Source organism: Erinaceus europaeus, chromosome 2 (assembly GCF_950295315.1).
Source record: "Erinaceus europaeus chromosome 2, mEriEur2.1, whole genome shotgun sequence".
In the NCBI taxonomy this organism is placed as follows: domain Eukaryota; kingdom Metazoa; phylum Chordata; class Mammalia; order Eulipotyphla; family Erinaceidae; genus Erinaceus; species Erinaceus europaeus.
This window is the reverse complement of record NC_080163.1, coordinates 184,120,258-184,148,200: the sequence shown is the minus strand read 5'-3', so window position 1 is coordinate 184,148,200 and position 27,943 is coordinate 184,120,258. Positions and strand designations below refer to the sequence as shown.

Here is a 27,943-nt window from a genome sequence, read left to right as displayed (position 1 = left end):
GGGTCACACAAAGGAAAGAACCACCTCTCCAAACATTGACAGACTTTATTGTGGAGGGGTTCCCACCTGGGATCCCACCCTCTTAAATAAAAAAAGTGCATAGAAAAGAAGGGATTTAGAAACTTTTGTACAGTATCTACATCCTGAGCCCCCCCTGGGACAAGTAGGGGGCGATTGCTGGATGGACTGAAGGGTTGGAGGCAGGGCCCTTGCCACCTGCATGCCCACATCCACCCTGAACACACAGGTGGGGGTGAGATGCTCTGGGGGGAACCAAGGAGCCCCTAGGCTAGGAGCAAGATGGCAGGAGGATTTATAGGGGGTTATGGGAGGCAGCCACGGCTTCAGTTAAGAAACCGACGGCAGCGCTTGGCGCCACAGTTGCAGGGCAGCTTGTTGCTGGCATCCTCAATGGGGAACTTGTAGTCATAGGTGAGCTCCTCACCACGAAGGATGCGGCGCAAGGCGAAGATGACAATGTGCTTCTGGCCTTCCACGTGAATGACTCGAGAGAAGCAGTTGGGCTCACAGGAGTGGTTGATGAATCGGGCGGCATTACCATGCATCGTGGCATCCACCACATCAAAGTCATCCATGCGGAACATGTAGCACCCAATGCCCTACAGGGACAGGGTGGGGGCAGTCAAGTGCTCTATTCCCATGCCTGGCCCTGTTTCACTCATGTTGTTCCCATGGTGGTGAAACCTACCTTCCCATCGTAGAACTTCTCCCGTTTGTCAGTCAGCACAGAGCGAATGACAATACCAGAGTACTCAATGACCATCTCGCCAGCATCAATGTTGCGCTTACAGAACAGGCCCCGCCCATGGATGGCAGATCTACAGAGTAGGGAAAACTCAGTAGAGTAACAGAACACAGCCCCAAACCAGGGTGCCTGTCCATCCACCCAAGGGGCATCCTCTCCTGGGCCTCACTAACCTGTAGACACCCACGGCTTCTTTGGATGTCTTCTTGAGGTGGCGAAAGCGCATGGCCATGGGTAGCTCCAGGCTAGTGGCCCGTCTGGTGGGGGACAGTAGTGTCACACAGGCTGATACCCAGGTGCAACTCATGTCTCTGGTCACATCTTTAGGAAGAACCCTTATAGACTATCTCCAGTACCCCAACCTGCTCTCCATACCTGGTTGACCTGAGCTGCACTTCATCTTCTTCCTCATCACAGGTGGCTCCCTCAGGGAGCACTCGGTGCTGAGAAGCCAGGAAGTTGAACATGTCAAAGGTGCACTTTCTGCAAATCAGAGAAGGGAGGTTCACAGTTACTCCTTCAAGGAGATGCCATTCACCTATTGTGCCAGAGCCTGCTGATGACTGGGCAGGAGGAATAGTACTACTACTATTGAAGATACAATAGGGGGCTGGGCGGTAGTGCAGTGGGTTAAGCGCACATGACGCAAAGTGCACGGACCAGCTTAAGGGTCGCGGTTTGAGCCTCCAGCTCCCCACCTGCAGGTGTGTGTGTGGGGGGGTCGCTTCGCAAGTGGTGAAGCAGGTCTGCAGTGTCTTTCTTTCCTCCTCTCTCGATTTCTCTCTGTCCTGTCCAACAACAGTAACAACAAGAGGGGCAGCAAAATGGGAAAAATAGCCCCCAGGAGCAGTGGATTTGTAGTGCTGGCACCAGGCCCCAGCGATAACCCTGAAGGCAAAAAAAAAGAAAAGAAGATACAACAGAACAGGAATAGATGAGGCCATTCATCGGATGTGAACTTTAGAAATATATATATATAAAGATTTATTTATGGGGCCGGGTGGTGGCACACCTGGTTAAGCTCATGTATTAATTACAATGTGCAAGTACCCAGGATCAAGCCCCTAGTTTCCACCTGCAGGGGGGTAGCTTCATGAGTGGCACAGCTGTGTTGCAAGTGTGTGTGTGTCTCAGTCACTATCTAATAAATAATAAATACTATATATATATATATATATATATATCACTGCTCAGCTCTGGTTTATAGTGGGTTGAACTTGGGACTTGGGAGCCTCAGGCATGAGAGTCTCTTTGCATAACCATTATGCTATCTACCTCCACCCAATACAATAAAATTAAAAAAAAAAAAAATCAAAGCACTAGGGAAAGACAGAAACAGGCTGGGGGTATGAATTGACTGCCAACACCCATGTCCAGTGGAGAAGCAACTACAGAAGCCAAAACGCCCACCTTCTGTACCACATAAAAACTTTGATTCATACTCCCAGAGAGGTAAATTTTAGAAGAAAATGACCAGAGAGAGAGTTCCAATTACATCAGGATTTGATGAAGAGGGGGAAAAAAAGGTAGGATACTCAGAAGTAGTAGTTGTGACTCAGAAAAGGCAAGACCAGGGCAGGGGTAGATAGCATAATGGTTACACAAACAGACATTTGTCCTGAGGCTCCAAAGCCCCTGCACCACCATAAATCAGCTGAGTAGTGCTCTGGTTAAAAAAAAAAAAAAAAAGAAAGAAAAGAAAAAAGAAAAGGCAAGACCATGGGGGGGGAATATATATATATATTTATTTATTTATAGAAATAAGTCAACCGGGAGTCGGGTGGTAGCGCAGCGGGTTAAGCGCCTGTGGCGCAAAGTGCTAGGACCAGTGGAAGGATCCCGGTCCAAGGCCCCCACCTGTAGGGGTTTTGCTTCACAGGTGGTAAAGCAGGTCTGCAGGTGTCTATCTTTCTCTCCTCCTGTCTTCTTCTCCTCTCTACATTCCTCTCTGTCCTATCCAACAACGACGACATCAACAACAATAACTACTACAACAATAAAAAAACAACAAGGGCAACAAAAAGGAAATAAATAAATAAATACTAAAAAAAAATAAAAATAACAGTCAACCTGGGAGTCAGGTGGTAGCGCAGTGGGTCAAGGACTGAGTAAGGATCCCAGTTTGAGCCCCCGGCTCCCCACCTGCAGGGGAGTCGCTTCACAGGCGGTGAAGCAGGTCTGCAGGTGTCTATCTTTCTCCCCCCCACCACCCCCCACCCCGTCTTCCCCTCACCCAACAATGACAAAATCAATAACAACAACAATGAAAAACAAGGGCAAAAAAAGGAAAATAAATTAAAAAAAAAAAAGAAAGAAAGAACAGTCAACCTATATCTGTACTCTTGGGAGAACTACTGCAGTTTCCAATGGAGGGAAGGGGGACACAGAACTCTGGTGTTGGGAAAGGTGTGGAATTATATATTAAATCACTAATAAAGTTAAAAAATATATTTATTGCAGCTGGCTGGTGGCACACAGGGTTCAGGCACATAGTAAAAATTTTTATTTATTTATTTATATATTTATGATAGAAAACCAAAGCAACCACTCTGGTGCCTGCAATGCCAGGAATCAAATTCAGGACCTCATGCTTGAGAGTCCAACACCTTATCCACTGCTAGACTTAATTCTTAGAGTGCCCTAGTGTCTTTTCTCAGGTCTTAAGTTTCCAAATCAGTACAGACTTAATTCCCATCCTTAAGAACCCCCACTGGGGGCTGAGAAGACAGCATAATGGTCATGTAAAAGATTTTCAATCCTGGGGCTCCAGGGTTTCAGGTTCAATCCCCACCACCAGAAACCAGAGCTTAATAGTGCTTGGTCTTTCTCCCTGTGTCTCTCATTAAAACAAAAAGGTTAAAAAAGAAAAAGAAAGAAAGAAAGGAAAAGGAGAAGAAGAAAGGCACTCCCACTGGACTCTCACAACCAGGTCTTCACATCCAAGCCTTCTCACCTTAGATAAACTTCAGCACGGGCTGCCCCATGAGGATTCAAAGGTGGTTCCTCTTGGCCCTCTCCCTGCTGGTGGTAGCGGAACTTATAGTGCTGACAGTGTTGGGCTCCAGGCAGCTGCTCTGCCAAGAAGATGACAGCATCGTGATGGATGCCCAGCAGCCTTGCCCCACTCATTCCTAGGAGGAGTCAAAGATGAGGACACACAAGTCATGCTGAAGGTCCATTTTGGAAAGTCATTCCAGTCCCCTGTGTAAAGTAGACTTACCACTAAAGGAGAGATGTCTGAGGCGGGCATGTCCTCGGGCCTCTTGCACCTTCTCAATCAGTGTTCTCCAAGCTCCTGGGGAGGGCAGGATCCAAGCAAAATTCAGACTGTGTTCTATGGGATACCTTCCCACTACCTACAATGCTACTTCCTACTCACCTTCCAAGCTCTCTGCCTCCACGCTGAACCCATCCTCACTGCTGATCTCAAAGCGCAGATGGGGACCAGCCCGTTTTGGGGTTTGATTCTCTTTGTCCTCTGGGGATTGAGGCTCTTCCTCAGAGCTTGAAGCTTCACCTGGTCCCAAGAAGCAAGTCAAAGTATGTGAAAATCACCATTCCTGTACCAAGAGCCCCCAGTTCACCACCACACTCTCTTTCTCCTGGGAACAAGCAGATACTAGGTCTGATGACTCTCTTCCTGCTCTAATTGCCCAATGAACCCTGCAGAATGGATTGCCCCCCGCACCTCCACCCTGGGCCTACGGTTCCTTTTCTGGAAAACCTCTTTGCTAGATGAGCAATTCCAGAGACTTGGAGTGTCGTGGCTCTGTGGGACAGACACACATCTCATTCAAATTAAAATCATAAACATTGTCTCTTACACAAAATAAGATACTGGAGAATTACAGTTATTCATGTGAATTTTTTTATATAAAGAAGGAGATCAAGGACAACTCTGAGGTTTGGGGCATGAACATCTCAAATATTAAACTGCTACTGCCTGAAATGGTGAGGTAGGAGGGGAGAGAGTAGGGGAAGGCAGCTCAATTTAGGACAGGATTCTGAGATTTCTCTTAGAAAAACCTCCCCTTACAGCTTACAGAGTTCACCTCTGACTTCTTCCATTTCTCATTAGCCTTTTCTCCATCCTCACCCCCATTCCGCTCCTTAAGCGCAACATGTTTGACCACTAGGTGTCTTGTCCAGGCAATCTCATTGCCTTTATTCTCACAATGTGCACTTAAAGCTGCAGTGCACTTGCTATGTATATGCCTGCTCCCTAAGGCCAGGGACCTGTCTGTCATGGTCACTGCCATATCTGCAAGTCATCTCTTTTCTTTTTATTGCCATCTCTGAGGCTTCACCACTCTAGGTTAACTTTTTCAGATAGGCAGAGGCAGAAGGTGTGTGCGGGTGTGTGTGTGTGTGTGTGTGTGTGTGTGTGTGTGTGTGTGTAGGTGTGTGTTGGGGGGTGGAGAGTGGAGGGAGAGTGAGGATGATGCTATAGCACTGAAGCTTTCTTTAATAAAGCAAGGGCCAACTTGAATCTAGGCCACATAGTAGCATATTGTTAGCTATTTTGACAGCTCTTCCTCTTCTTTTTTTTAGAGATTTTATTTATGAGAAAGATAGGAGAGAGAGAACCAGACATCACTCTGGCACATGTGCTGCCGGGGATCAAACTCAGGACCTCATGCTTGAGAGTCCAAAGCTTTATCGCTGCGCCACCTCCCAGACCACAAGCTCTTCCTCTTCTTATTTATTATTATTATTTTCTTTACCACAACACTAGTCTGCTCTGGCTTATGGTGGTACAGGGGATTAAACCTAGGTTTGGATCCTCAGTCTCAGCTTTGATCCCCTGCAAGAGAGCCTCTTTGCCTAACCATTATGTTATCTCCCTCACCTTTATTTACTATTTTAAAAGATTTATACTATGTGAGCTTAACCAGGTGCGCCACAGCCTGGGCCCCAAGATTTATTTATTTATGGGGGGGGGGAGAACTGAGAGCATCACTCACTCTGATACGTGATACAGAGATCATGCTTGAGACATCATACTTGACAGCCCAAAGCTCTATCTACTATGCCACCCCCAAGATCACTGGCTGGCTCTTATCTAAGATTAATTAATTTGTTAGAGAGAGAGAGAGAGAGAGAGAGAGAGAGAGAGAGATTGAGATAGATTGAGATTACACCAGACCACCATTCTGGTACATATGATGCCAGAGATCAAACTTGGGACCTGATGCTTGATCCACTATGCACTCCTGCCCACTCCTCACCCTCTTTATGCCATCTCTGACTCTAACAAGTAGCCTTTAAGTTAAGCACTCAGTCTACAGCACTCAGTCTACCTCACTCCTACATTCAGCAGCTGAGCTCTATATAATGGTAAAACCCACCTATCTGTAGGGATTAAAAGAAAAATTGAGCCTTATCATTTGCCTGCCAGCTTGCTTAATCACAGTACAGGGATGCATGATCAACAAAGTAGCACTCTGCTTCCAGTTTCATAATCTAAGTGCCCCATCCTGTGCACTTAAGTCCCTATATATCCCTATACTTCCTTCATTTTTATTTTTTAGGTCTTTTTAAAAATTTTATTGATGTATTATTAGAGAGAGTGAAGGGAGTACCTTTTTTTTAATTTGCTTTTTCCTCCTTTTGTTGCCTTTGTAAAAATTTGTTGTTGTAGTTATTGATGTCGTCATTGGATAGGACAGAGAGAAGTGGAGAGAGGAGGGGAAGACAGAGAGGGGGAGAGAAAGATAGACACCTGCAGACCTGCTTCACCACCTGTGAAGTGACTCCCCTGAAGGTGGGGAGCTGGGGGCTTGAACCGGGATCTTTACGCTCATCCTTGCACTTTGCACCACATGCACTTAACCCACTGTGCTACCACCTGACCCTGGGAGTGCTTACTTTTTAGATGAGTGTGAAGGGAGAGATAGAGAGTAAGAGAGACAGAGAGATACCTGCAGCTCTACTTCACCACTCATGAAGCTTTCCCGCTGCAGGTGGGGACCAGGGGCTTGAACCAGGGTCCTGAACCAGGGTCCTTGCACACTATAGTGTGTACGCTTAACCAGATGTGCCACCTCCTGGCCCCTCATTTTAATTTTTTAAAACTTTGATACATCAACCCACAAGGCAGCACACCAATGCTAGATTCCCCCCCAAACACCCCCCTACCCACTTGGTGTTCTCTGTAACAGCTGGGACAGCTAATCGTCCTTTCTCTAGGTCTCTCCTCCAGTCTCCATACTGTTCTTACCCCTCCTGTGTGTCTTTGATGGGCTCCTTTGTCTCTGGGTGAACTCAAAAAACTTATTTCACCTTTACTAGGTACCTAACATTCTGGACCTGGCAGCTCTTGGACCTTTTAGACAGACTACTTTCAGAAGACTTGTCACATCTTTACTTATTTGATAGAGACAGCCAGAAGTTGAGTGGAAGGGGGGGATAAAGAGAGAGCCAGGGAGCCAGGTGGTGGTGCACCTGGTTAGTCGCACACATTACAGTGCACAAGGACCCAGGTTAAAGCCCCTGGTCCCCACCTGCAAGAGGAAAGCTAGTGAAGCAGGTAGTGAAGCAGGGCTGCAGGTGTCTGTTGTCTCTTTCCCTCTTATCTTCCCCTTCTTTCTCAATTCCTGTCTATCTGATAAATAAATAAAATGGAGAGAGACACAGATGCAGCCCAGCTTCACCAACTGTGAAGCTTCCCCCCTGCAAGTGGAGAGCAGGGACTTGAACCCAGATCTTTGTGCATGATAATATGTGCTCAACCAGGTGCACCACCGCCTGGGCCCATATCCTCATACTTCCTTTCCTCTATCTCAAGGCTCTTCTATTCAAATTTGACTAACATGCTTCTTCCTACCTCCTCTTCCCTCCACCTTCACCCTTGACGTCCTTTTAGTCTTAAACCTTCTAAGCTGCTGCCCTCCCTCCCTCCCCCCAGATCCTTAGTTTATCTTCTGGCAGAGTGCCTAGGTGTTAATTTGGCTTTCTCAACCACAACCCAATTGTGGACCCCAATTGTGGACTTTGATACATCAACCCACAAGGCAGCACACCAATGCTAGATTCCCCCCCAAACACCCCCCTACCCGCTTGGTGTTCTGTGTAACAGCTGGGACAGCTAATCGTCCTTTCTCTAGGTCTCTCCTCCAGTCTCCATACTGTTCTTACCCCTCCTGTGTGTCTTTGATGGGCTCCTTTGTCTCTGGGTGAACTCAAAAAACTTATTTCACCTTTACTAGGTACCTAACATTCTGGACCTGGCAGCTCTTGGACCTTTTAGACAGACTACTTTCAGAAGACTTCTCACATCAAGCCGAAACTTCTATTGTATGACGGTTTTTGCTGCAAGCTGTAAGCTCCCAAGGGTTGGTATCTCTATAACTTTTTTTTTTTTTTTTTTTTTTTAACCAGAGTACTACTCAGCTCTGGCTTATGGTGGTGTGGGGGATTGAACCTGGAACTTCAGAGCCTCAGACATGAGAGTCTCTTTGCATAACCATTGTGCTATCTACCCCTGCTCTTCTTTATAACTTTTTCACCCAACTTAGTGTACAATGTATATTACCCATTTTTGAAGTGGACCCATTCCCCAGCTGAGACATAATCAGAAAGGAGGCACAGGAGAGGAGAGCTGCTCTTACCTGAGTAGTGGTGCCACTGGGACTCAAGCAGCAGGTCAGAGGGACCATCGAGGGCCCGGACAGGACCACCTTCTGAAAGTGGCAGGAGAGGGGACCGGTCCTGGAGGGGTCTGTGAGGAGAGACCTGTCAGAAGGAGAAGGCACAGAGGTCACAGTTTCCAAAAAGGGGAATGACCACTCACCTTGGGCTTTCTTCCCCAGTGGGTTCCCCAGGATCGTCCAAGTCTAGAACTCCACGCACTGTGGGCGTTTTCATCCTTACTCGACCAAACCTGAGTGGGATGGGGATGGAAGGGAAACCATAAGAAGGCTGAGTTGCTTTCTCTCACCCAATTTCCTTGCCTGTCTCTGCAGGTCCATTGTACTCACTCACCCACTGCCACTAAGTCCTGTCCCCTGGGAAGGATCCTCCAAGGCCTCCCCATCTTCTTCCAGTCGGGGGGTCTTGCTTGGGGGAGGTGCTGGTGGAGAACGGCCAGAGAAGGTAGACACCCTCTTGACCCGGATGGCCTGGCGGGGTGGGCTGGGAGGTCCACTGCTCAACACCAATGTCAGTGGAGGAGGTGGTGGTGGTGGTGGTGCAGGGCGGACCACCCCTACTACTGGTAACACACCCAGCAGGGGTCCTGGGGGCAGAGTCCAGGAAGTGGGGGTGGTAGAGGAGAGGGGAGGGGGCAGAGGTGGCTGCTTCACTGGAGGTGAGACAGGTTCACCTTCCCCAGCCATTTTCACAAACACTTGCCCCAGCTTGTTGACAAGGATGATTTTAGACGTGGCAGGTTTGGGGGGCTCAGGGGCAGGACCCAGGCTCAATACTCGGACCCCTGGGGCCCCAGGGAGCCAGGCAAACGTCCGGGTGGGATCAGCTGGGGTAGGAGGCAGACTCTGGGGGGCTTGGCTGCCATTGGCCAGGGGTGGTGCTGGAGGAAGTGGCTCTTCTTTGGGCCCAGCACCCCCTTCGCCAGGTCCCCCTAGATTCTTCAACACAAAATCCACAATTTCTGATGGCAAGTCCTCGGGAGGTCGAGCCCCATCTCCTGCAGCCCCAATGACCCCAGCCCGGCCCACTCCTGGCCCCGAAGGAGGAGTCCCTTGTCCCCGAGGCTGCTGAACTGCCTCAGCCTCACTGTCTGTGCCATCATCCACTCCATCCAGCTGTTCAATGCGGGGGGCTCCAGAAAGGGGGCCAGGGGCCAGAGCAGGGCCAGATACCACAGTCACAGGGAAGTGGACGTAGCGGGGGGTGGGGCTGGCCTCCTCCTCCGAGCTGTCTCCAGGGCCCCCATGGCTACTCCCCACTGCCCCTGCAGCCACAATCTCTTCCTGAAAGGGTTCAGTCCCCAGCAGACTGGCTGCAAAGTCCAAGTCAGCAGCACTCAGTCCTGATACCACTTCCATGTCCTCAAAGTCTGGGCCCAGGTCTTCAGGGGGTGGTGGAGGAGATGGGGCCAGGCCAGGGGGAGCCAGCTCCCCTGAGGTAGGTGTGAGGGCTCTAACAACTGAGGTAGGAGGGGGCACCCTGAGCTGAGGGGAGGTCCTAAGAGGAGAGGAGGCCCGCCGTGATGGTGGCAGCCTGGGGGTCAGGGGGCTGGGACGACGGGAACGTCTGGGAGGAGCTGGGAAGTCCGGATCTCCCACTGTGGGTATGTGGTGGGTCAGAGAAGATGGACTTCCTGTGGGGGGAAAGGTCAGTGTCAACTAGGAGCTCTTACCTCAGCCACCCCACCCCTACCTTGGACACTCCCGGGTACTTACCAGGGGAGGGTAGGGGTCCGAAGGAGACACCCCCCAAGGGCCTCCGGGATGGTGAGTAGTTGGGCACTTTGATTCGAGCCCCTGAGAAGGAGCGGGGGGCTGGAGGAGGGGCGTTGCTGGGATCCAGCCGAAATGGGGGGTCCAAGTTCTGAACAGGTGATTGGTGCTCAGGAGCTCCAGGAATAAGGGCATCTGTATCTGGTGGGGGATCTACATGATCTGGGGGCTCTAAGGAAGCAACAGAACTGTATCACAGGTGGCAGAGAATGTTTGCTGAAGACTTATCACATGTCCTCCCTTCCTTTGCATCAAATTCATCTCTGCTGTCACCCTTGAAGCAGTTACAAGGTAACACTGATTCCAAATCACCACCCAGGCTGCCAAACCTCAGTGGCTTCTGAAAATCCTCCTTATGCACCTATGTCAAGAGTCCTTTTGTGATCCATTCTTATCTCACTTCCCACTGCCTGACTGCCTACTGCTCTGATTCAGGTACCACATGCCACAAGGGGCACTGCCCTCAGTCCAGCATGGCCAGTCCTACCACTTTCTTACCTGTTCTGCACATCCCACCACACCAGATGCATCCGCCCCATCCTGGCACTTGTGGTTGGTTCCCCATTACCCAGCTCTACCCAACCAACATATGCAAAGTGATCTCTCCCTCCTCTCTGTGCTCTGTTCCAGCCAGGAAGGCTGCATCCCTCCTCCTCTCCTTATCCACAAACACATCTCTTCTACCCCCTCAGCCCACAATGAGCTCCCCTACTCCCTGTCTAATCTCCATGCCCATCCTCCCAGCCACATTTCTCAGTGCCAGCATGGCTGTCCAGGTACAAGTTAGGGAATTGAGCAGATCCAGGTTCAGACCCTGGCTCTGCTACTGTTACTAGAGGAGCATTCCATGAACACCTGGCCCAAATCAGGGGGCCATAAATGTTCCTGACATTTGTACAGAAGTCACTATGCATGGTACAGGAGGTGGTACAGTGGCTAAGGAACCAGACTCTCAAGCATGAGGGCCTGAGTTCAATCTCCAGCAGCACATGTACCAGAGTGTTCTTTCTCTCTTCCTATCTTTCTCATTAAAATAAATAAAATCTTTTTAAAAAGAAAGTCACTATGCCCCATAAGCAGGCAGCATGGGGCTTTCCTCTGAATTCCCAAGAAATGCTGAGCACAGCCCCAGCATGTGATGCTTAAACATTTAAGTTCTCTGCTATTGTCAGAATGAGTCAAAAGAGAGCAAGCATTCTGGGATTTCTTTACAGGAAAGGAGAACGAGGACTGGTTTGTTAAAAGCTTGGGAAGGGTGGCATTCAGATGAGAAAACAAGGGAGTTCTGAGGTTGTACCTGAAGAAGGGGTGGGACTGTGCACAATGGTCTGGTTTTCCTCTGCTGCCTCCAGGTGAACTGGCTCTTCCCTGGGACCCCATGGCCGATACTCCAGAATTCGGCACCGATACCAGCAGCGCCGCCGAGCATCTACTGTGCTCCAGTACAGGCGGGAGCACCTGGCAAGTAATCAGGTGGGAAAGAGGTTCAGGACAACTTGGGAAATGGGATTCAGTTGTGGAGTCCCCCAACCCCACTAAGACCCTCCCCCCCGGGTGCTCACTGGTAACCAATGGGGAAGAGCCGTCCCTCGCAGTCCGAGAGGTCAGACAGGGTACCCAAAGAGTCAATTCGTATAGAACCTAGAGAACAGAGTAAAAGTCAGGAGGGTGGGGTCAAAGAGGGAAAGGAAAAGCACAGCAGAGAACATAAGGCTTACCAATGAGCACATTGATGGCATCTGGTTCAAGCCCCGTCAAGAACTTTCGCTTGAAGTTGATGCCCTCAAAGTCCACGTAGACTCGGCGGAGGACATCAAATCCATCGGGGGTCACGATCTCCTGGGAGGTGGGTGGTGAATGGGGTTGCTGGATTGGTGGGTGGCGAGGGGGATGCGTGGGAAGGTTCTGTAGGCAAGGACTGGATAGTCGGGGACTTTTTGGCTAAAGGGTGCCAGGAGAACAAGGAGGAGACACTGAGAGGCTTGAGGGGCCAGGTCTGATAAGTCATGGGGATCCCTAAGCGGGAGGGGAAGAGAGCAATGCCCACCACCGAGGCGCACCTTGCCATCCAGCAGGTCTGTGTGTTTCTGGCAGAAAACTTTCTTGTCATCTTGGAAGATGCAGTAGCTGGCACGGGCACACATGAAGTGGAAGTTACTGAGGCAGGAGGAAAGGCAGCAGCCCACTGTGGCTCCAGGCTTCAGGCAGAGTTCACAGCGCTGTGGGTGGAAGGGGCTGCTAAAGGGAGAAGCCTGTGACGGAGGCCTTACTCTGACATCTGGCACCACCATCCCTCAGCCCGTGCTTGGTGCCCTATCTCTCCCAGCACCTTGAACAGCACAAAGGGACTTGCCCCACACCACCTCTCCCATAACTGCACCCACAGTCAGGTGTACATGAAAATTATTTCAGACTTCTATTTTTTAAAAAATATTATTTATTTATTGTTAGATAGAGACAGAGAAACTGAGAAGGGCAGGGGAGATAAAAGTGAATGAGATTGGTCCTGGAGATGGTTCAGTGGATAGGACATTGGATTCTCAAGCATGTTTCATTCCCAGCAGCACTTCATTAATAAAGTTTTCAAAAGAGAGAGAGAGAGAAAAAAAATGAGACAAACCTACAGCCCTGCTTCACCTCTTGTGAAGCTTTCCCCCTGCAGGTGGGGAGCTGAGACCTGAACCCGGGTTTTTGCGCACTGTAATGTGTGCGCTTAACCAAGTGCGACACTGCGTGGCCTGATTTCTATATGTATATATATTTTTAAGATTTTATTTATTTATTAGAAAGATAGGAGGAGAGAGAGAAAGAACCAGACATCACTCTGGTACATGTACTGCCGGGGATTGAACTCAGGACCCCATGCTTGAGAGTCCGATGCTTTATCCACTGCGCCACCTCCCGGACCACCTATTTCTATTTTTTTAAAGCAGGTTTTGGTGGAGTTGGCTAACACTGGTCAAGAGGGAATATTGGGAGAGGTGAGTCCTCTCTAGGAGAAATAATAGTGAACACTCGTAGAGCAGCTTTCACTATCTTGTCATACTGCTCTAACGTGGAAGCTGCATTCTTCATTTAATCCATTCACCTAGTGCCTTGATCCAGGCATCACAATCATCCTGCTTGCAGATGGTGAGCTTGATCCACTCTACTGGACCTGACCAGATCCACATTGGTAAGGAAAGGAATTCTAACGCAGGCATATCACCTCATGGAGGTATATGAAAAGTGAAATGCCATACACTACGCAAAGTATCCAGCACAATCAATAGGAAGTCTTCTAGCTTTTTTCCAGGCCTCAAGCCCCATCAAAGGACAAAGAGCACAAATAAGTAAAGAGCAGCTACTGCTGCAGCACCAATCCTGGCACACCCAATAAAATGCACAAATTACCAAGTATAAGGAGCCAGGTTCAAGCCTCCAGTCCCCACCTGCAGGGAGGGGGTGCTTCATAAACAGTGGAGTACTGCTACAGGTGGCTCCCTTCTTTGACTCCCTATCTTCTTTCTTCCTTCCTGTCTTACCATTTATCAAAAAAAAAAAAAAAAAAAAGAAGAAGAAGAAGAAGAAAGAAAAACAAAGTCTGACAGAACCAGTGGAGTCACTATACAAGCACTCAACTCTAGTGATAACCATAGTGGCAAAAATCAAACAACTTATGACCTGTAGTATAATGGCATTCTGTGGAGAAAATGTGACCCAAGTGCTGTCTCCAGCAGAGGAGGGCCCTAGCCAAAACCCGGAGGGCTGCCCACCTCTCCAGGTCTGTGCCCTCACCATCTGCCTCCCTCGAGCAACAGCAGCATGTACATTCTTGAGGGAGCCATCATTTTCCTCAAATACTTCAGCTGACCAAATGGCACAGTTAACGTGAGTCCACTCATTCTGCCCGATATAGAGGAGTCGTCCCGCCTCCTGGGGAGAAAGAAAGAGAAGGAATGATGTGAGGGAAGCCCACAAGAAAATAGGCCTCACAACTTGTGGCTTCACAAAGTAGCCCTCACCTTAGAGTCCGCATCTCCATATTTGAGGCAGAGTGTACACTGACGGGGATCCTCTGGGTGTGAAGAATCGGCTGGATCCTTGCCTTGGGAGGCTGAAAAGGAAGCTAAGAATTAGGATGCAGGGGTCAGGTGGTGGCACACCTAACAGAGCACCCACATTATCATGTGCAAGGACCAGGTGTGTTGGGAAATTGTGCAGATGTGCACAGGTGTTCAAACCCCCAGTCTCCATCTATTAAGTATCTCACTCTCTCGATCCTCACCCCTTTTGCAATTTCTGTCCCCAAAAAAAGTTGCTGGGATTGGTGGATTCACTCTGTAGGCAACAAGGACTAGAGATAACCTTGGTGGCAATTAAGAAAAAAAAAAAAAGGAAAAACAACACAAAAAGTAGGAAGGAGTGGGGAGAAGGGAGTCAGGCAGTAGCGCAGCAGGTAAAGTGCAGGGGGTACATAGCGCAAGGACTGGCCAGAGGATCCTAGTTCAAGCCCCCGGCTCTCCACCTGCAGGGGACTCGCTTCACAAGCAGTGAAGCAGGTCTGCAGGTATCTACTTTCCCCTCTCTGTCTTCCCCTCCTCTCCATTTCTCTCTGTCATATCCAACAACAATAATAACTACAACAATAAAACAACAAGGGCAACGAAAGGGAATAAACATTAAAAAAATTATATAGGGAGTCGGGCTGTAGCGCAGCGGGTTAAGCGCAGGTGGCGCAAAGCACAAGGACTGGCATAAGGATCCCGGTTCGAACCCCGGCTCCCCACCTGCAGGGGAGTCGCTTCACTTCACAGGCGGTGAAGCAGGTCTGCAGGTGTCTATCTTTCTCTCCCCCCCTCTGTCTTCCCCTCCTCTCTCCGTTTCTCTCTGTCCTATCCAACAACGACGACAACAACAATAACTACAACAATAAAACAACAAGGGCAACAAAAGGGAATAAAATAAAATATTAAAAAAAAAAAAAATATATATATATATATATAAAAAGTATTGGGAGTCGGGCTGTAGCACAGCAGGTTAAGCGCAGGTGGCACAAAGCACAAGGACCGGCATAAGGATCCCGGTTCGAGCCCCTGGCTCCCCACCTACAGGGAAGTCGCTTCACAAGCAGTGAAGCAGGTCTGCAGGTGTCTATCTTTCTCTCCCCCTCTCTGTCTTCCCCACCTCTCTCCATTTCTCTCTGTCCTATCCAACAACTACGACAGCAATAATAACTACAACAATAAAACAACAAGGACAACAAAAGGGAATAAATAAATAAAATAAAATTTAAAAAAAGTATTCAGAAAATCAGATGGTACTGAGGGAAAAGACCCAGTGCTGGCCTTAAAGGTGGGAAAGAGTCCACATATGATCTAAGGAACATGAAAAGGGCAAGACAGATTCTTCCCTAAACTCCATAACGGGACCTAATCTCTCAACACTTGGATTTTTTTTTTTTTTTGCCTCCTGAAACCTATTTCAGACTTCTGACCTCCAGTACTGTAAGAATACATTCATGTCAAAAAAAAAAAAAAAAAAAGTACATTCATGTCAATTTAAGTCATTAAGTTTGTGATGATTTATTACAGCAACAATAAGAAATGCATGTACTGTTTATTTAGAATAAAATGGGCAGTGTTCTTCTCTCTTTGAGGGAAAAAAAAAAGTTAAGGTTTGGAGCTCCTGACCTATATACTGTGACTTCTAGTCCTCACTTACCATTACCAGCTGAGGGGTCCCCTGGAGGTTGCCCTGATTCTGAGCTCTCTGGTTCCTGCTGCCTCCACTGGGCGTAGACATGGTCCAGGGATGGGGGCAACACAGCATTGGGAAGGACTCCGCTGTGGACAGGCAGAATCAGCATCTGATATGTCTAACCAGGGTGACTGGACTACCCCTTTTACCCCCAACACCAGCCTAAACATGTCCTTTCTCCATGTGAAAACATCTTATCTCCCAAATAAGCCAGTTCCTCTTGTGCTACCTTTGACACACATACTGTTTCTCACACCTGGAATTCTCTCCCCCCACATCTCAGCTAGGTGTTATCTCTGAGAAGCCTTAGGTTCTAGGTTCCAGCAGGTGCCTCCTCTGGTTCCTACACCCACCTGGGTTTCCTTATCATCACCCTGGTCACCTGGGTGGGTCATCAGCAACTGCCAAGCCCCAACCAACATAATTTGCTCTACCATCCCTGACACCACCTACACACACATAGCAAAAGCAAAATGAGAACTTCACTATCTGAATCTTTGCTAGTCTAAAACTGGGGACTCTCATCCTGGTTCCACCACCCTCCAGACCTTAGCACTGCTCCGGTCTCTTCCTGAACCAGTTTGACCCCTGGGTTCCCAAGTGCTTTCGCCTTGGCCCTCACTCCCTGGTCCCCCTCCTGCTACCCAGCCTTGCTCACTTTGGCAGCCGGGTACTCCGTCGCCAGTACTTGGGGTCGTGGGCGTCGAACCAGCCGAACGCAGACTCTAGCAGCTGGGGAGTGGGTTAACAGGATGAGAACTGGCTTCCCCGGGAGAGTTGTTGGGGCAGGGTCCCCACTACCACATAGGCCACCCTATAGGCAGTACCCCAAGAGCACACCTTCAGTAAGAGTCCCTTTGTCTGGCCTCCAGCCCGGCGGTCTGGGGTCTCTCCTTCCTCTGAATGCCTCATCAGAATGCCCACCATATCCTCCATGAAGCTGTGCTGTAAGGGGGTTTGTCAGGATCTGAGCTCCCATACAACCCCAGTCATCTCCTGGCTCCCACATACTCCTTTCAGTGTCCCACTCACCACGGACTTATAGTGGCCATCTTCAAAACGCTGACGCACAGCCTGCAGACCACAGGGCCCTGAGTGCAGCTGCTTTCCATCTTGCCCACACTGCAGAGAGGGATAGTCAGCAGGGCTAGTGCTGGGCTGGCCCCACCCCTCCTGCCTTCTGAGTCTCCCAGACCTGAGAGCACAGCAGCAGTGGGCTGGCCACCTTGGAGCTCAGCAGGCCCTGGAGCACCTGGCGCAGGCCCCCCTGCAGGGCCCCACTCAAAGCCTCTCTCCAGCGGGGATGAGTGGCCCCAGCACATGGTCCACAGGTATACAGCACTGAGTCTGGCAACCCCGAAAGGATCTCGTAGTCTTCATCTAGAAGAACCAGGTGAAGAGGAAAAAAAACAAGTTTGGAAGGGTATGAGGGCTCTGAGCATTTCCTAGACTGCCAAGGACATCTACCCCACCTGCTCTCTGTATGGGTGTGGGATGGGGGAGGCCAGGACGTAGCTGAGGTTGCACCCCACCCATGCATCCACCCACACACCTGAGAGCCCCTCGCACTTTGCATGTACCCAGTGGTCACACTGGGCACACTGCATCATCTTGCTCTCATAGTCATTGTCTTCATAGCAGCGTGTGCAGATTGGGCAGTAGTTTCCTGCAGGAAAGGGGGAGAGAAGAAGTCAGAGGGGCTGCACACGAGCCAGCTATCCCTTGACTGTTGCATGGGGGCCTCCAAATGCCTCATCTTGGGTACCTAGTCCCAAAAAGCTGGTTGAAGAAAAGACTATTTTTATAACTTGACAGGCCCAATGCCTCATACAGAACAGAGCTCACTAAATGTACTAGCTAAATAAGCTAGGAAAAAACTCGTGTTTTCCAACTGCTCAAGTGGAGATGTGAGGTTCTAGGAGGTATCTTAAGAGACTATTAAGACAGCAGAGTCCCAGACCCTTCACTCCCACTGTCCTTACGGGGGTTCTGTGTCCTCTAGTGTGTGCGCCCTAAAGGAAGGAAAGTTCTACGACTAGAAGAGAGTGGGAAACAACTGAGAAAGGGAATCGATTGTAACTGCTGGTGGAGGAGCCTGGTCCACTCCCTGTGTCCATCCCCCCAATTCTTTTGCCAGGTCCCCACCTTTCTCATAGAGCTGGGTACACCTGGGGCAGAGGCTGTAATCTCCAGACCACTCAACGTCCCAGTTCTTGCCAGGAGTGGCACCACAACTCTTACAGCGCACACAGGCTGAGCAGATCTGGAGGGCAGAAGGTTAGGGGAGAACCACACATGGGGTAAGAGTAGTACAAGAGGCCTAGGGAGATAGCATTGTGGTTATGCAAAAAAGGCTCCACGCCTGAGGCACCAAAGGGCCCAGGCTCAGTTCCCCACACTACCATAAGCCAGAGCTGAGAAGTGCTCTGGAAAAGCAAAATAGTGTGATGAAGATATGGGTAAGAATATTGGAAAAGAGAAAAAAAGGTAACAGATGAGGGAGAACAGGTAGAAGAGTAAAGATATGCAGGAGAGATGAGTAGGAAAGTTGAGCTAGAGGAAAGGGACCAAAGGGAAGAAGCAGGAGAGAACTGGATGGAGAACTAAAAAGAGAGAGAGGGGAGGAGTGTAGGGCAGTAAATGGCAGGGTTTCTGAGTGCAGGGCTATAAAATCTAGGAATCCCTGACACCATTCCATACAAATTCCGCACATAAATTCTCTCACTGTGAGATTTTTTAAGAGAAAATGCTATGGTTATGGAACTCTCAAAAGGATCTCCAACTTTCCTCCTCTCACCAGAGCCCTGATCTAAAACGAGTCACAGAGTGGGAGAGGGGCATGAAGTACAAGTCCACAGCAAGGTGTACGGGTAATCTCTTACCCAGTGGCGCCGTTTGCGGGTGGCCCGGGTTGGGTAGCTGGGTCCTAGGCAGGCTGGGTGGTAAGCGTGGCGGCAGCGCTCACACTCCAGGAGATGCTGTTTGAGTTGGAGAAAGAGAGCAATGGCAGACCCTGGCACAGGGATATTCCTCTCCTCCACTCACCCCATGCATCCCGAGCACAAACCTTGGACCCCCGGCCCTTGCGCCCACAGACATGACAGAACTTGCAGCGGCGACAGCACCAGGTGTCATGATGTTGTGGCAGGGGGCGCTCTGCTTCCTCCAGACAGAATGGGTGGAAAGGATCACAGCAGACTTGGCAGAATACCAGCTGGGGTGAAGGAGAGTGAACAATGGGCACAGTGTGAGGCTGGGAGATGAGGGGACAAGACCCTGCTGTGAGGGCCCAAGATATCAGGCGGTAAGGGTCAATGGAGACATGAAGGTGTGTAAAGAAAAGTAGGGACTCAACCTCATGCAGGCCTTTGCTGGCACATAGCAAGCACACCATCGGTGGCCCCCCTGGAACAGAGGTGAGCACACTCAGGCCACCCATCAGCCACACGTTCTCCAGGTCACAATCCTCCTGAAGGGAGAGAGTTCAAGGTCAGAGAGCAGCCAGGAATACAAGATGGATCCAACCTTAAAGCCCTGGTCTGGGGCTGGGGAAGACAGCATCACAGTGGTCATACAAAATACTTTCATGCTTGAGACTCTGAGGTCCCAGGTTGAATCCCTAGCACCACCATCACAAGTGGAGTAGACAGCATAATGGTTATGCAAAGAGTCTCTCATGCCTGAGGCTCCAGTCCCAGGTCAAGTCCCAGCACCACCATAAGCCACAGCTGAGTAGTGCTCTGGTGTAAAAAAAAAAAAAAAAAAAAAAAAAAAGAACCCAACAACACCATCAGCTACAGCTGAGCAGGGCTCTAGTATCTCCATCATAAAAATAAGTAAAAAGATTTTTAAATTTTATTTATGTTAGAGACAGAAAGATACTAATAAGAGAGTGGAAGATATAGATGAAGAGAGATACCTAGGACACCCAGGGTGGGGGTAGATAGCATAACGGTTACACAGAGACTCTCATGCCTGAGGTTCCAAAGTCCCAGACTCAATCTCCTGTACTTGCACCACCATAAGCAAGAGCTGAGCAGTGCTCTGGTGAAAGAAAGAAAGGAAGGAAGGAAAGAAGGAAGGAAGGAAGGAAGGATGGAAGGAAGGAGAAAGGAAAGGAAAGGAAGGGAAGGGAAGGGAAGGGAAGGGAAGGGAAGGGAAGGGAATGGAAGGGAATGGAAGGGAATGGAAGGGAAACGGAAACGAAAGGAAAACACAACACCTAAAGCACTGTTTCACAACTTATGAAGCTCCCACTCTGCTCTCGGACTTGAACCAATGTCCTTACACACTGCAATGTGTTTACTCAACCAGGTGCTCCATCACCTGGCCCCCAAAATAAATAAAATATTAAAAACCAACCAACCAAACAAACAAACACAAATTCTAGTTTCTCAAACACCATCAACAAGTTTCTTCCAACCAGTTCCTACAACTCTCCCCCAACTGAATGCCATACCTTAAAATCCACACGGACTCGGTGCACGCCATCAGGGGACTTTTGTTTTCCAGTCCAGCCATTGGGAAAAGAAGGAAAGGGGCCAGGAACCAAAGCATCCTAGGTAGGAATGGTGGTGGTCAGAAGGCTACCACTCCTACCCTGTAGCAGACTTCCTCCAGCTTTCCCAGAAAGCATGCTTTTTTGTGTGTGTGGTTGTTGTTTTAAGTACTGGCCAGTCTCACCCCTCAGGATCTGTCTTCTAGTGTGAACACACCACAGGTGACTTTGTTGCCCTGACTTTCCAGGAAGCTCCTGGAGGGTGGGAGCCATGCTTCCCACAGGGTTTGGGGTTATTGGTGTGGGACCATGCTGACCTTATCCAGGCGTCTTCGGGCCTTGAGCTGCAACACAGGTTGCAAAGTGGGTTTGCGTGGCCGGCTCTGCTCCTCAGGTTCAGGCACTGGCAACTCTAGGCAGGACATTATTAATGGTGAGCTGTCCCCCCACCTTCACACCCTGGCCCCATCCCAAGGTCCATTTTATAACCCCCAAGTGTTATCTACATATCCCCAAGGCCTTCTGCAACTAGCCAAGCTTCAGTATAGCTCTTGTTAAATATACTGCTGAAAAACCTCATGTACCAGTTCCTCCTGTCCACTTAAAACTACTTCCTTTTCTTCTCTACACTCAGTTACTTTTCTGTCAAACTCAGAGCCCTGGGAGAGGGAGTTCCATTCCTTCCCCACAAGACAGAGGACTACTATGGGAGGCAACAAGATATCCATACCATTTTCTCGGGGGGTCCGACGCCGGGGAGCAGGGGGACCCCCAGGCTCTGAGTCATCCGAGTCCTCGAAGATATCATAGGAGGGTCGCTGTTTGACGCAGCGCCGAGCTGACTTGCGCTGCAGGAGGGAGTCCTGCTCCTCGGGCCCTGGAGGGGCCACCACCTCCTCCCGGGGCCCCCCAGCTCCCGCCCCCCGGCGTGGGCCTGGAGGACCAGGGGAGGCCTCAGGAGATTCATCGGAATCCCAGGGCAACAGCGTCTTCACTATCGTCCGGCCTGTGGGAACAGGGGACTTAGTAGGATTTGAGCTCGGTCAGGGACATGGGACACTGGGATGAAGAAAAACCAGAAAGTGGGGAAGAGGATAGTACAGGAGAGATACAAAATCATGCGATGGAAAAGACAAAAGGTGGTAGACTGCAAAGATAAGAGGAAAACAAAGAAAATGTTGGTTCTCTCCATATAACAAATCTTAATACAGCAGCATAAAGAAATGTTTTGCAAGTCTTGTTACCTTTTTTAGCTAGCCGTTCCATCTTCCGAGCCTCTATCTTGTCGCACTTCCGGTATCTAGGGAAGGGAGCAGCACGTCACCAGGGTAGGGGACTGTGGTCTGGGGGAAGAGAGGAAGCTCTCCACCAGAATGCCAATCCCACTGCTCTGACAGGGCAGGAGGCCAGGGTGACTGACAACCACAGGTGAGAATGGAGGCTGGACCCCAGCTACTCACACACAACACTGCTTCTTGGTGTTAGGACCACCGAACTTGGGCTTATCCAGGCAGTTGACACAGGACCCACAGTCCTGCACACGCAGGCATCCCCGACAGTGGCCACACCGTGCCATACGCATCTTCTTGCCATGGTGGGAGGGCAGTGAGCGCCGAGGTGTATGAGCCAGGGTTGCTGCAGACCCTGCAGGCTCTAAGTCCCCCCCCGGCCCTGTGGATTCCACCTTTCCCCGCCGGGACCGTGATGGGACACTCTCCGTCTCAGATGCTGACGAAGTATCTGGTGCATCAGAAATGGGAGGATGGAGCCAAAGTTATCATTTTCATTTTCCTGTTCTCTAGATTGCCATCAATTGGCCGTCTAATCTCCACTTTCCCACCTTGTGCACATTCCAGATGCCCTTAACCTACTTATCTAAGACCTAACACTCCAATACATTGCCATCAGCCCCGAATACCCAACTTAGCTCCCACTCTCTGAAGTTCTTAGTCTGTTTGCTCACTTCCAAATTTGATACCTGTCAAGTCCCTCAACAACACACCCAACCCTACCCTCTGTGGCGAGGTCCTGCCGGTCTCGGAGAGGGAGAGCGCTGAGGCGAGGGACATCTTCAGGAACCATGGCCCGGGCCTGACCTAAGGCCACAGCAGCATGACGGCAGACATGTTTGATGCGGGGGCCTTGCACAGGGGACTCAGGGCCCTGGGGGAGTAGAAACCAAAAGTAATCGCAGGGAACTATTCCTTATGCTCCTATAACCAATCTTATTTTTACTTCTAGGGTTATCGCCAGGGCTCAGCGCCTGCACTTCTTCTAGCATTTGCCCTTCTTCCGTAGCCAGCACTAAGAATCAACTACTCCTGGAGGCCATTTTTCCCATTTTGCTGCCCTTGTTATTGTTATTGCCACTGAGAGAAATTGAGAAGAGAAGGGGAAGACAGAGAGGGGGAGAGATAGATAAGACACCTGTAGACCTGCTTCACTGCTTGTGAAGTGCTCCCTCTGCAGGTAAGGAGCTGGGGGCTCGAACCGGAATTTTTTTTTTTTTTTGCCTCCAGAGTTATTGCTGGGGCTCGGTGCCTACACTGTGAATCCACTGCTCCCGGAGGCTATTTTCCCTCTTGTTGCCCTTGTTGTTCTTCACTGCTGTTATTGCAGTCACTGTTGTTTGATAGGACAGAGAGAAATCGAGAGAGGAGAGGGAGATGGGGGGGGGAGAGAAAGACACCTGCAGACCTGCTTCACCACTTGTGAAGCGACCCCCTCTGCAGGTGCGGAGCTGGGGTCTCGAACCAGGATCCTAAAGCTGGTCCTTATGCTTTGCGCCACCTGTGCTTAACCTGCTGCGCTACCGCCCAACCCCCAACCGCCCAACCCCCAACCAATCTTCTTTTTTTTTTTTTACCAGAACACTGCTCAACTCTGGCTCATGGTGGTGTGGGGAATTGAACCTGGGACTTTGGAGCCTCAGGCTTGAGGGTCTGTTTGCATAACCATTATGCTATCTACCCTCCACCCCCGATCTTTATAGGGCTCTCCTCCCACTCCATACCGAAGGTCTCTCTCTCTTGGCTTCCAATGATTCATCTTCAGACCTGACAGAACCTCTGTCGGGAATCTGTTTGACAGTCCCTGCACCCTCCTCCATCTGCCCTCCAGGACTCGGCTGGTGAGGGAATAAACAGGGTGAGAAGTCAGAAAGTGGGGAAAGATGGGACTAGGAGACTATAGCATTGGGGAGGGATGCGAGTGAGGGAAGGTACACAAAAAGGTGGGGAACGGGGCAGACTGGTTGAGGGTTCCTTGCTGGTAATATCTAGCGAGGCAGGTTAATGGGTTGCAGGACCGAAACTGGATGACTAGATGTAGGGATCAGGCCAAAACAACATACTCACCGGCATCAAAGAAGCCACCTTTTGCTGCTGCTGCTGGTCAATCTTGAATAACTGCACCTTGGCTCTCTTGAGGAGGCTGAACATTTTCTCTTCTACACCAGATAATGGTAAGGAACCCAGACCGGCAATCCGGGTCTTTTCTAGTGATGGTTGCTGCTGAGATGGTGGTAGCTGTTGCTGTGGTGGTAGCTGCTGCTGTGGTGGTAGCTGTTGCTGTGGTGGTAGCTGTTGCTGTGGTGGTAGCTGTTGCTGTGGTGGTAGTTGTTGCTGTGGTGGTAGTTGTTGCTGCGGTGGCTGCTGTAGTGATAGTGGCTGTTGCTGTGGTAACGGAGGCTGTTGCTGCGGTGATGGTTGCTGCTGTGATGATGGTGGCTGAAGCTGTGATGATGGTGGCTGCTGCTGCTGCTGCGGTGGTGGTGGTGGTGGTGGCGGTGGTGGTAGTGGTGACTGCAGTTGTGCCTGTGGCTGCTGTGGTAGTGGCTGGGACAGCAGCTGGACTTTCGAGGCCTGTAGGGCCTGCTGCAGCTGAGCCTGAGCCTGCTGACCATTGCTCAGAGCTGGAGGACCTGGCGGGGGCACCTCAGACTTAACAGGAGTGACGACCACGGGGACAAATCGAGGCAGGCTGAGGTGGTTGGTGCGGCCCACTGTCCGTGGCTCAGGCTCAGCTGGAGAGTCATCAGTGGGAGGAGGCTCTGGCTCAAGGGCTTCAGGGACCCCAAGAGGAGTAGTAAGCACCGATTCGTAGATCTTCAAGTGAGCTTCACTTGGGGTAAACTGGGGGGCCCGGAGAAGCAGGGGTCTCCGGGGTGGAGTGACAGGAACAGGTGGGGGCGGTGGGGGTGGTGGGGCTGGTGGGGGGGCCGGAGGAGGTGGAGGCAGCTCCCGAGTCAGTGAGGTCCAGCGAAATGTTGGTTCCCTTAGTATAGACCTTCTCTTCTCAGGGAGTGGAACAGGGGTAGACGGGGGAGTTGGGGCACGTGGTGGAGAGGGGGCTGGTGCTGGTTCTGGGAGGGCTAGTGGGGAGATGGCAACTGAAGGTCGCTGTGTAGGTAAGACTTCTAGTTTGAGGGGCTTGGGGGGGTCTTCATCCATAAATCGCCGGGGTGTCTTGATGACACGGGAGGAACGGGCACTCACCACAGGCATAATAAACTGCCGGATATTCTTTAGGAAGGTGGTACTTTTGGGGACCACAGTGGGGTTGTCTTCCGGAAGGCCTCCTGCAGTGGCACTGAGCGTGGGAGTAGGAGAGGTACTTTCTGGCCCTGCCCGCGCAGCTTCTCGCTCTGCCCGCTGACTGGGAGTCAAGGGAGGCCGGCCTCTCTTCCTGGAGCAAGCAGCTGGAACCACAGGAGGAGATTCCTCCTGCTCCTCAGAGACAGGAGGTGGTGGAGGGGATGGAAGCGGGTGGGGTGACAATGAGGATGATGGAGGGCAAAGTGGGGGTGGAGATGTTGAGGGGGCTGGAGGAGGTGGAGGAAGTGGAGGGGTTGGAGGACTCAGGGGCGGTGACTCCAGCTTTGTGTCTTCTTTCTCCACAGCTAACGTCACTTCTTCAGCTACAGCTCTCTCTTCCTGCTCTTCTTCTTCATCTCTCACTTTTCTATCCTCTCCTTCCTCCTCCAGCTTCTGCTCCTTCCTCCAGCAGGTACTCTCTCCCTGTTCAGAGCCAACTCCTCCTTGGGGGGCATCCTGCCAGCTTTCCTGTTGATCTTGACCCTGACCTGATTCAAGTCCCAAGGACAATCGTCCCATCTTCATTTTTTTGGCTTTTGAAACAAACTTGATCATGAGAGGGAGACCGCCCCTGCCTCTGCCCCTGCCTCCACGGCCTCCTCGTCCAGACTGTCCTCCACGTTTGGTGGTCCCAGGCCCTGGGCCAGGTCCCTCCTTACACTTCCAGCTGCCAGTTCGGTGTTTTACAGGAGCCATAGGAGATGGGGGCTCCGGCTTGGGGATTGTCACAGCTGCTTCTGCCACCACTACTGCTTGTTGCTTCTTCCTACAGGGGCCTGCTGGCCGTCCTGGAGGCCGTCCCCTAGATCGACGGGGAGTGGAGGGCTCACCTGCCCGGTTCCGGGAACCAGGGGGTGCCTGGGCCCGCCTGAGAAGTTCAGTCAGTGCCTGCACCATACGTTCTGTGCCTTCCTCACCCCGTTTCCGAGTAGGAGTCTTTGGGGGGGTAGGCGCCACATCTGTTAGGCGAGGGGACGGAATGGGGGTCGTCTTATGCTTGCGGCCCCGACCTCGGGGGGCTCGACCTAAAAGGAGAATAGGTGTGGGGAGATGGGTCAAGCTAGCCCTGCAGACTGAGGAAGGTGCCCCAGGAGGGCAGGGCCTAAATCTTACTTGTCTGTTTCCCCCACAGCCCAGACTAGCTTGGTCTGTGAATACAGAACACACTCCGTTAACTGATGGAGACTCTAGTTAAAGTTGAACAGGGAAAAGCTGACACAATAGCAAAAATAACATTCCTATAAAGCTGAAGAGGTAGAGTTTCCCCATCACTCACCTCGCTGGGATCGGAGCGCAGAGCGCAGGGAACTGGGGGCCACATCTTCATCTGAATGAAAACCCTGAAACTCCTGATTTAGGGGACCAGGGGTGGAGGGGAGAAACAGCAGTCAGTGCCAAAGCCCCCATACCACCTAGGGCTCAGGCATTTAGGAATAAATATCCCCAGCTTCCCTCTGCACAAGCCCCTGCCTATTTACAAAAGAAACAGACCAGAAAGTAAAGGGAGTAGAAAGCAGGGTATTTAGAATCCCCAACCCCTGTGCCAGGGGTTACTGGTCTAGAAGGAAACTCAACAGGGTCTCCTCAGGTCAGTCAGGCAGTAGACACTACTCTTAGATTTCCTTACAATGCAACTCAGAAAAAAAGCGGGGTCTCTGTTTAAGCTCACTCTGGCTACAGCTTCTTCCTACATGAAGATGTGCATATGGACACCTAGGTGGGGTGTGTGCATGCATCAAATGACTTATATACGGATCCACTATGAGTCTTCAGGAGACTACTTAACTGTCTTAAAAGCCCACACTTTGTCTTTTCTGAAAAGCAGAGCATAAAACCTGAGCTCAACTCAGATCCATCAGCAAGTCTAGTCTCAACCTTCTCTTCAATTTGTGACCCTAATCGGTGGCTCTCCCCATTCTAACCTCTCTCCACTTTAGGTCAGAAGAGGACTTCGGGGTGTTGGAAAAGTCAGGGATGCGCCGGAGGTCAGGAGGCACGGCAAAGTAGCCCACGGGCGAGAGCCCAGAGAGTGCTCATGTGGGTCCGCTAACGACATGCTGCTGCTGCTGTCAACCACCTCTGGCTGTGCATGCAATACCCTTCGTCTAAACCTCTGCTGCTCTAGAGCTTTGCCAACTAGCAGGAAGGATCCGTCCAGAACACTTCAGCAGGACCTGCTCGCGGCCCAAGTGTCCAACTGCAACCCGGGCTTCTCTATTCACTTTCAGAGGCCCCTTCCACCGTCAGCTCCATGCAGCCCCTAACCTAACTCCTCCCAGGGCAATTTCTAAGTCTCCTCTCCGCAGGGGCCCCGAAGGCCCCATTGCCCCTCCGAGTCACCCCTCTGAGCCACCCAGACCCCTGGAAGCCCCGGGTCTCCGCCCCACCCGGCGCTGGGGACGCCTCCGACTGCCTCACCTCATCGTCGGATTCCCAGTCACTGCTTTCTTCCTCCGGCACGCAGCCCCGGCTCGGGCCTGAGCCCCAGCCCCGGGCCCGGCCCCGGCCCCGGCCTCGACCCCGCTGAAGACGCGGGCCGGCCCACAGACGGCGAAGCCGGTGCAGGCCCCGGCGGAGCCCCAGCAAACGGAGCAGGGCCGTGTCCTCTCCAGGCTCGGCTCCGCCCGGCCCCGCCGCGCCGCCGCCCCGCCGCAGAGCTACCCGCACTCTCTCGGCCCCACTGCCCCGTCCGCCGCGGCCCCCGCCCCCGCCAGAGCCCCGCGGCCGGCCCGGGAAGCGGCCCCGCGCGGAGCCAGGCCCCGGGCAACTGCCGCCGCCCGCCGCCGCCGCCATCTTGGCACCGTGAGAGGGGCCGGGGAGGCGGGGGGAGGGGCGGCCCGTGCGCAGGGCCAGGGGGAGGGGAAGGAGATGAGGGGCGGAGCGGCTGCGGTTCACGACAACAACCAGCGCCGCCGCGGGGCTG

General features: G+C 51.3%; 1 protein-coding gene across 5 annotated transcripts; it reads right to left on the bottom strand.

Annotated features, from left to right (window-relative positions):
• Window positions 1-27: 27 nt before the first annotated feature.
• Window positions 28-27,844, bottom strand: KMT2B (lysine methyltransferase 2B). Of its 5 annotated transcripts, none has more exons than XM_060185763.1 (37): window positions 27,439-27,844; window positions 26,297-26,369; window positions 23,782-26,045; window positions 23,439-23,552; window positions 22,438-22,588; window positions 21,886-22,165; window positions 21,670-21,725; window positions 21,156-21,431; window positions 20,743-20,837; window positions 20,387-20,485; window positions 19,283-19,396; window positions 18,995-19,141; window positions 18,810-18,905; window positions 18,073-18,190; window positions 17,480-17,593; window positions 17,123-17,307; window positions 16,960-17,049; window positions 16,768-16,872; window positions 16,586-16,659; window positions 15,892-16,013; window positions 14,193-14,296; window positions 13,966-14,103; window positions 12,249-12,407; window positions 11,907-12,129; window positions 11,751-11,829; window positions 11,486-11,646; window positions 10,132-10,359; window positions 8,750-10,049; window positions 8,559-8,648; window positions 8,377-8,486; window positions 4,146-4,283; window positions 3,987-4,061; window positions 3,720-3,897; window positions 1,142-1,249; window positions 940-1,023; window positions 710-839; window positions 28-620 (listed from the first exon to the last, which is right to left on the bottom strand). In XM_060185763.1, the coding sequence occupies exons 1-37, from the start codon at window positions 27,811-27,813 to the stop codon at window positions 345-347; spliced, it is 8,529 nt and encodes a 2,842-aa protein (XP_060041746.1). In that variant the 5' UTR covers window positions 27,814-27,844; the 3' UTR covers window positions 28-344. The 5 variants fall into 5 exon arrangements, with proteins under 5 accessions (XP_060041746.1, XP_060041747.1, XP_060041748.1 ...); XM_060185764.1 differs by having other exon boundaries at window positions 14,193-14,284; XM_060185765.1 differs by having other exon boundaries at window positions 11,907-12,027; window positions 27,439-27,843.
• Between the last annotated feature and the right edge of the window lie 99 nt (window positions 27,845-27,943).

Coding starts and splice junctions, on each gene's coding strand:
- KMT2B (XM_060185763.1), bottom strand. CDS start 27,813: ATGGCGGCGGCGGCGGGCGGCGGCAGTTGCCCGGGGCCTGGCTCCGCG. Junction 17,594..18,072: donor TACCCAGCTCTATGAGAAAG/GTGGGGACCTGG, acceptor CCTTTCCTGCAG/GAAACTACTGCCCAATCTGC. Junction 17,308..17,479: donor AAAGTGCGAGGGGCTCTCAG/GTGTGTGGGTGG, acceptor TGGTTCTTCTAG/ATGAAGACTACGAGATCCTT.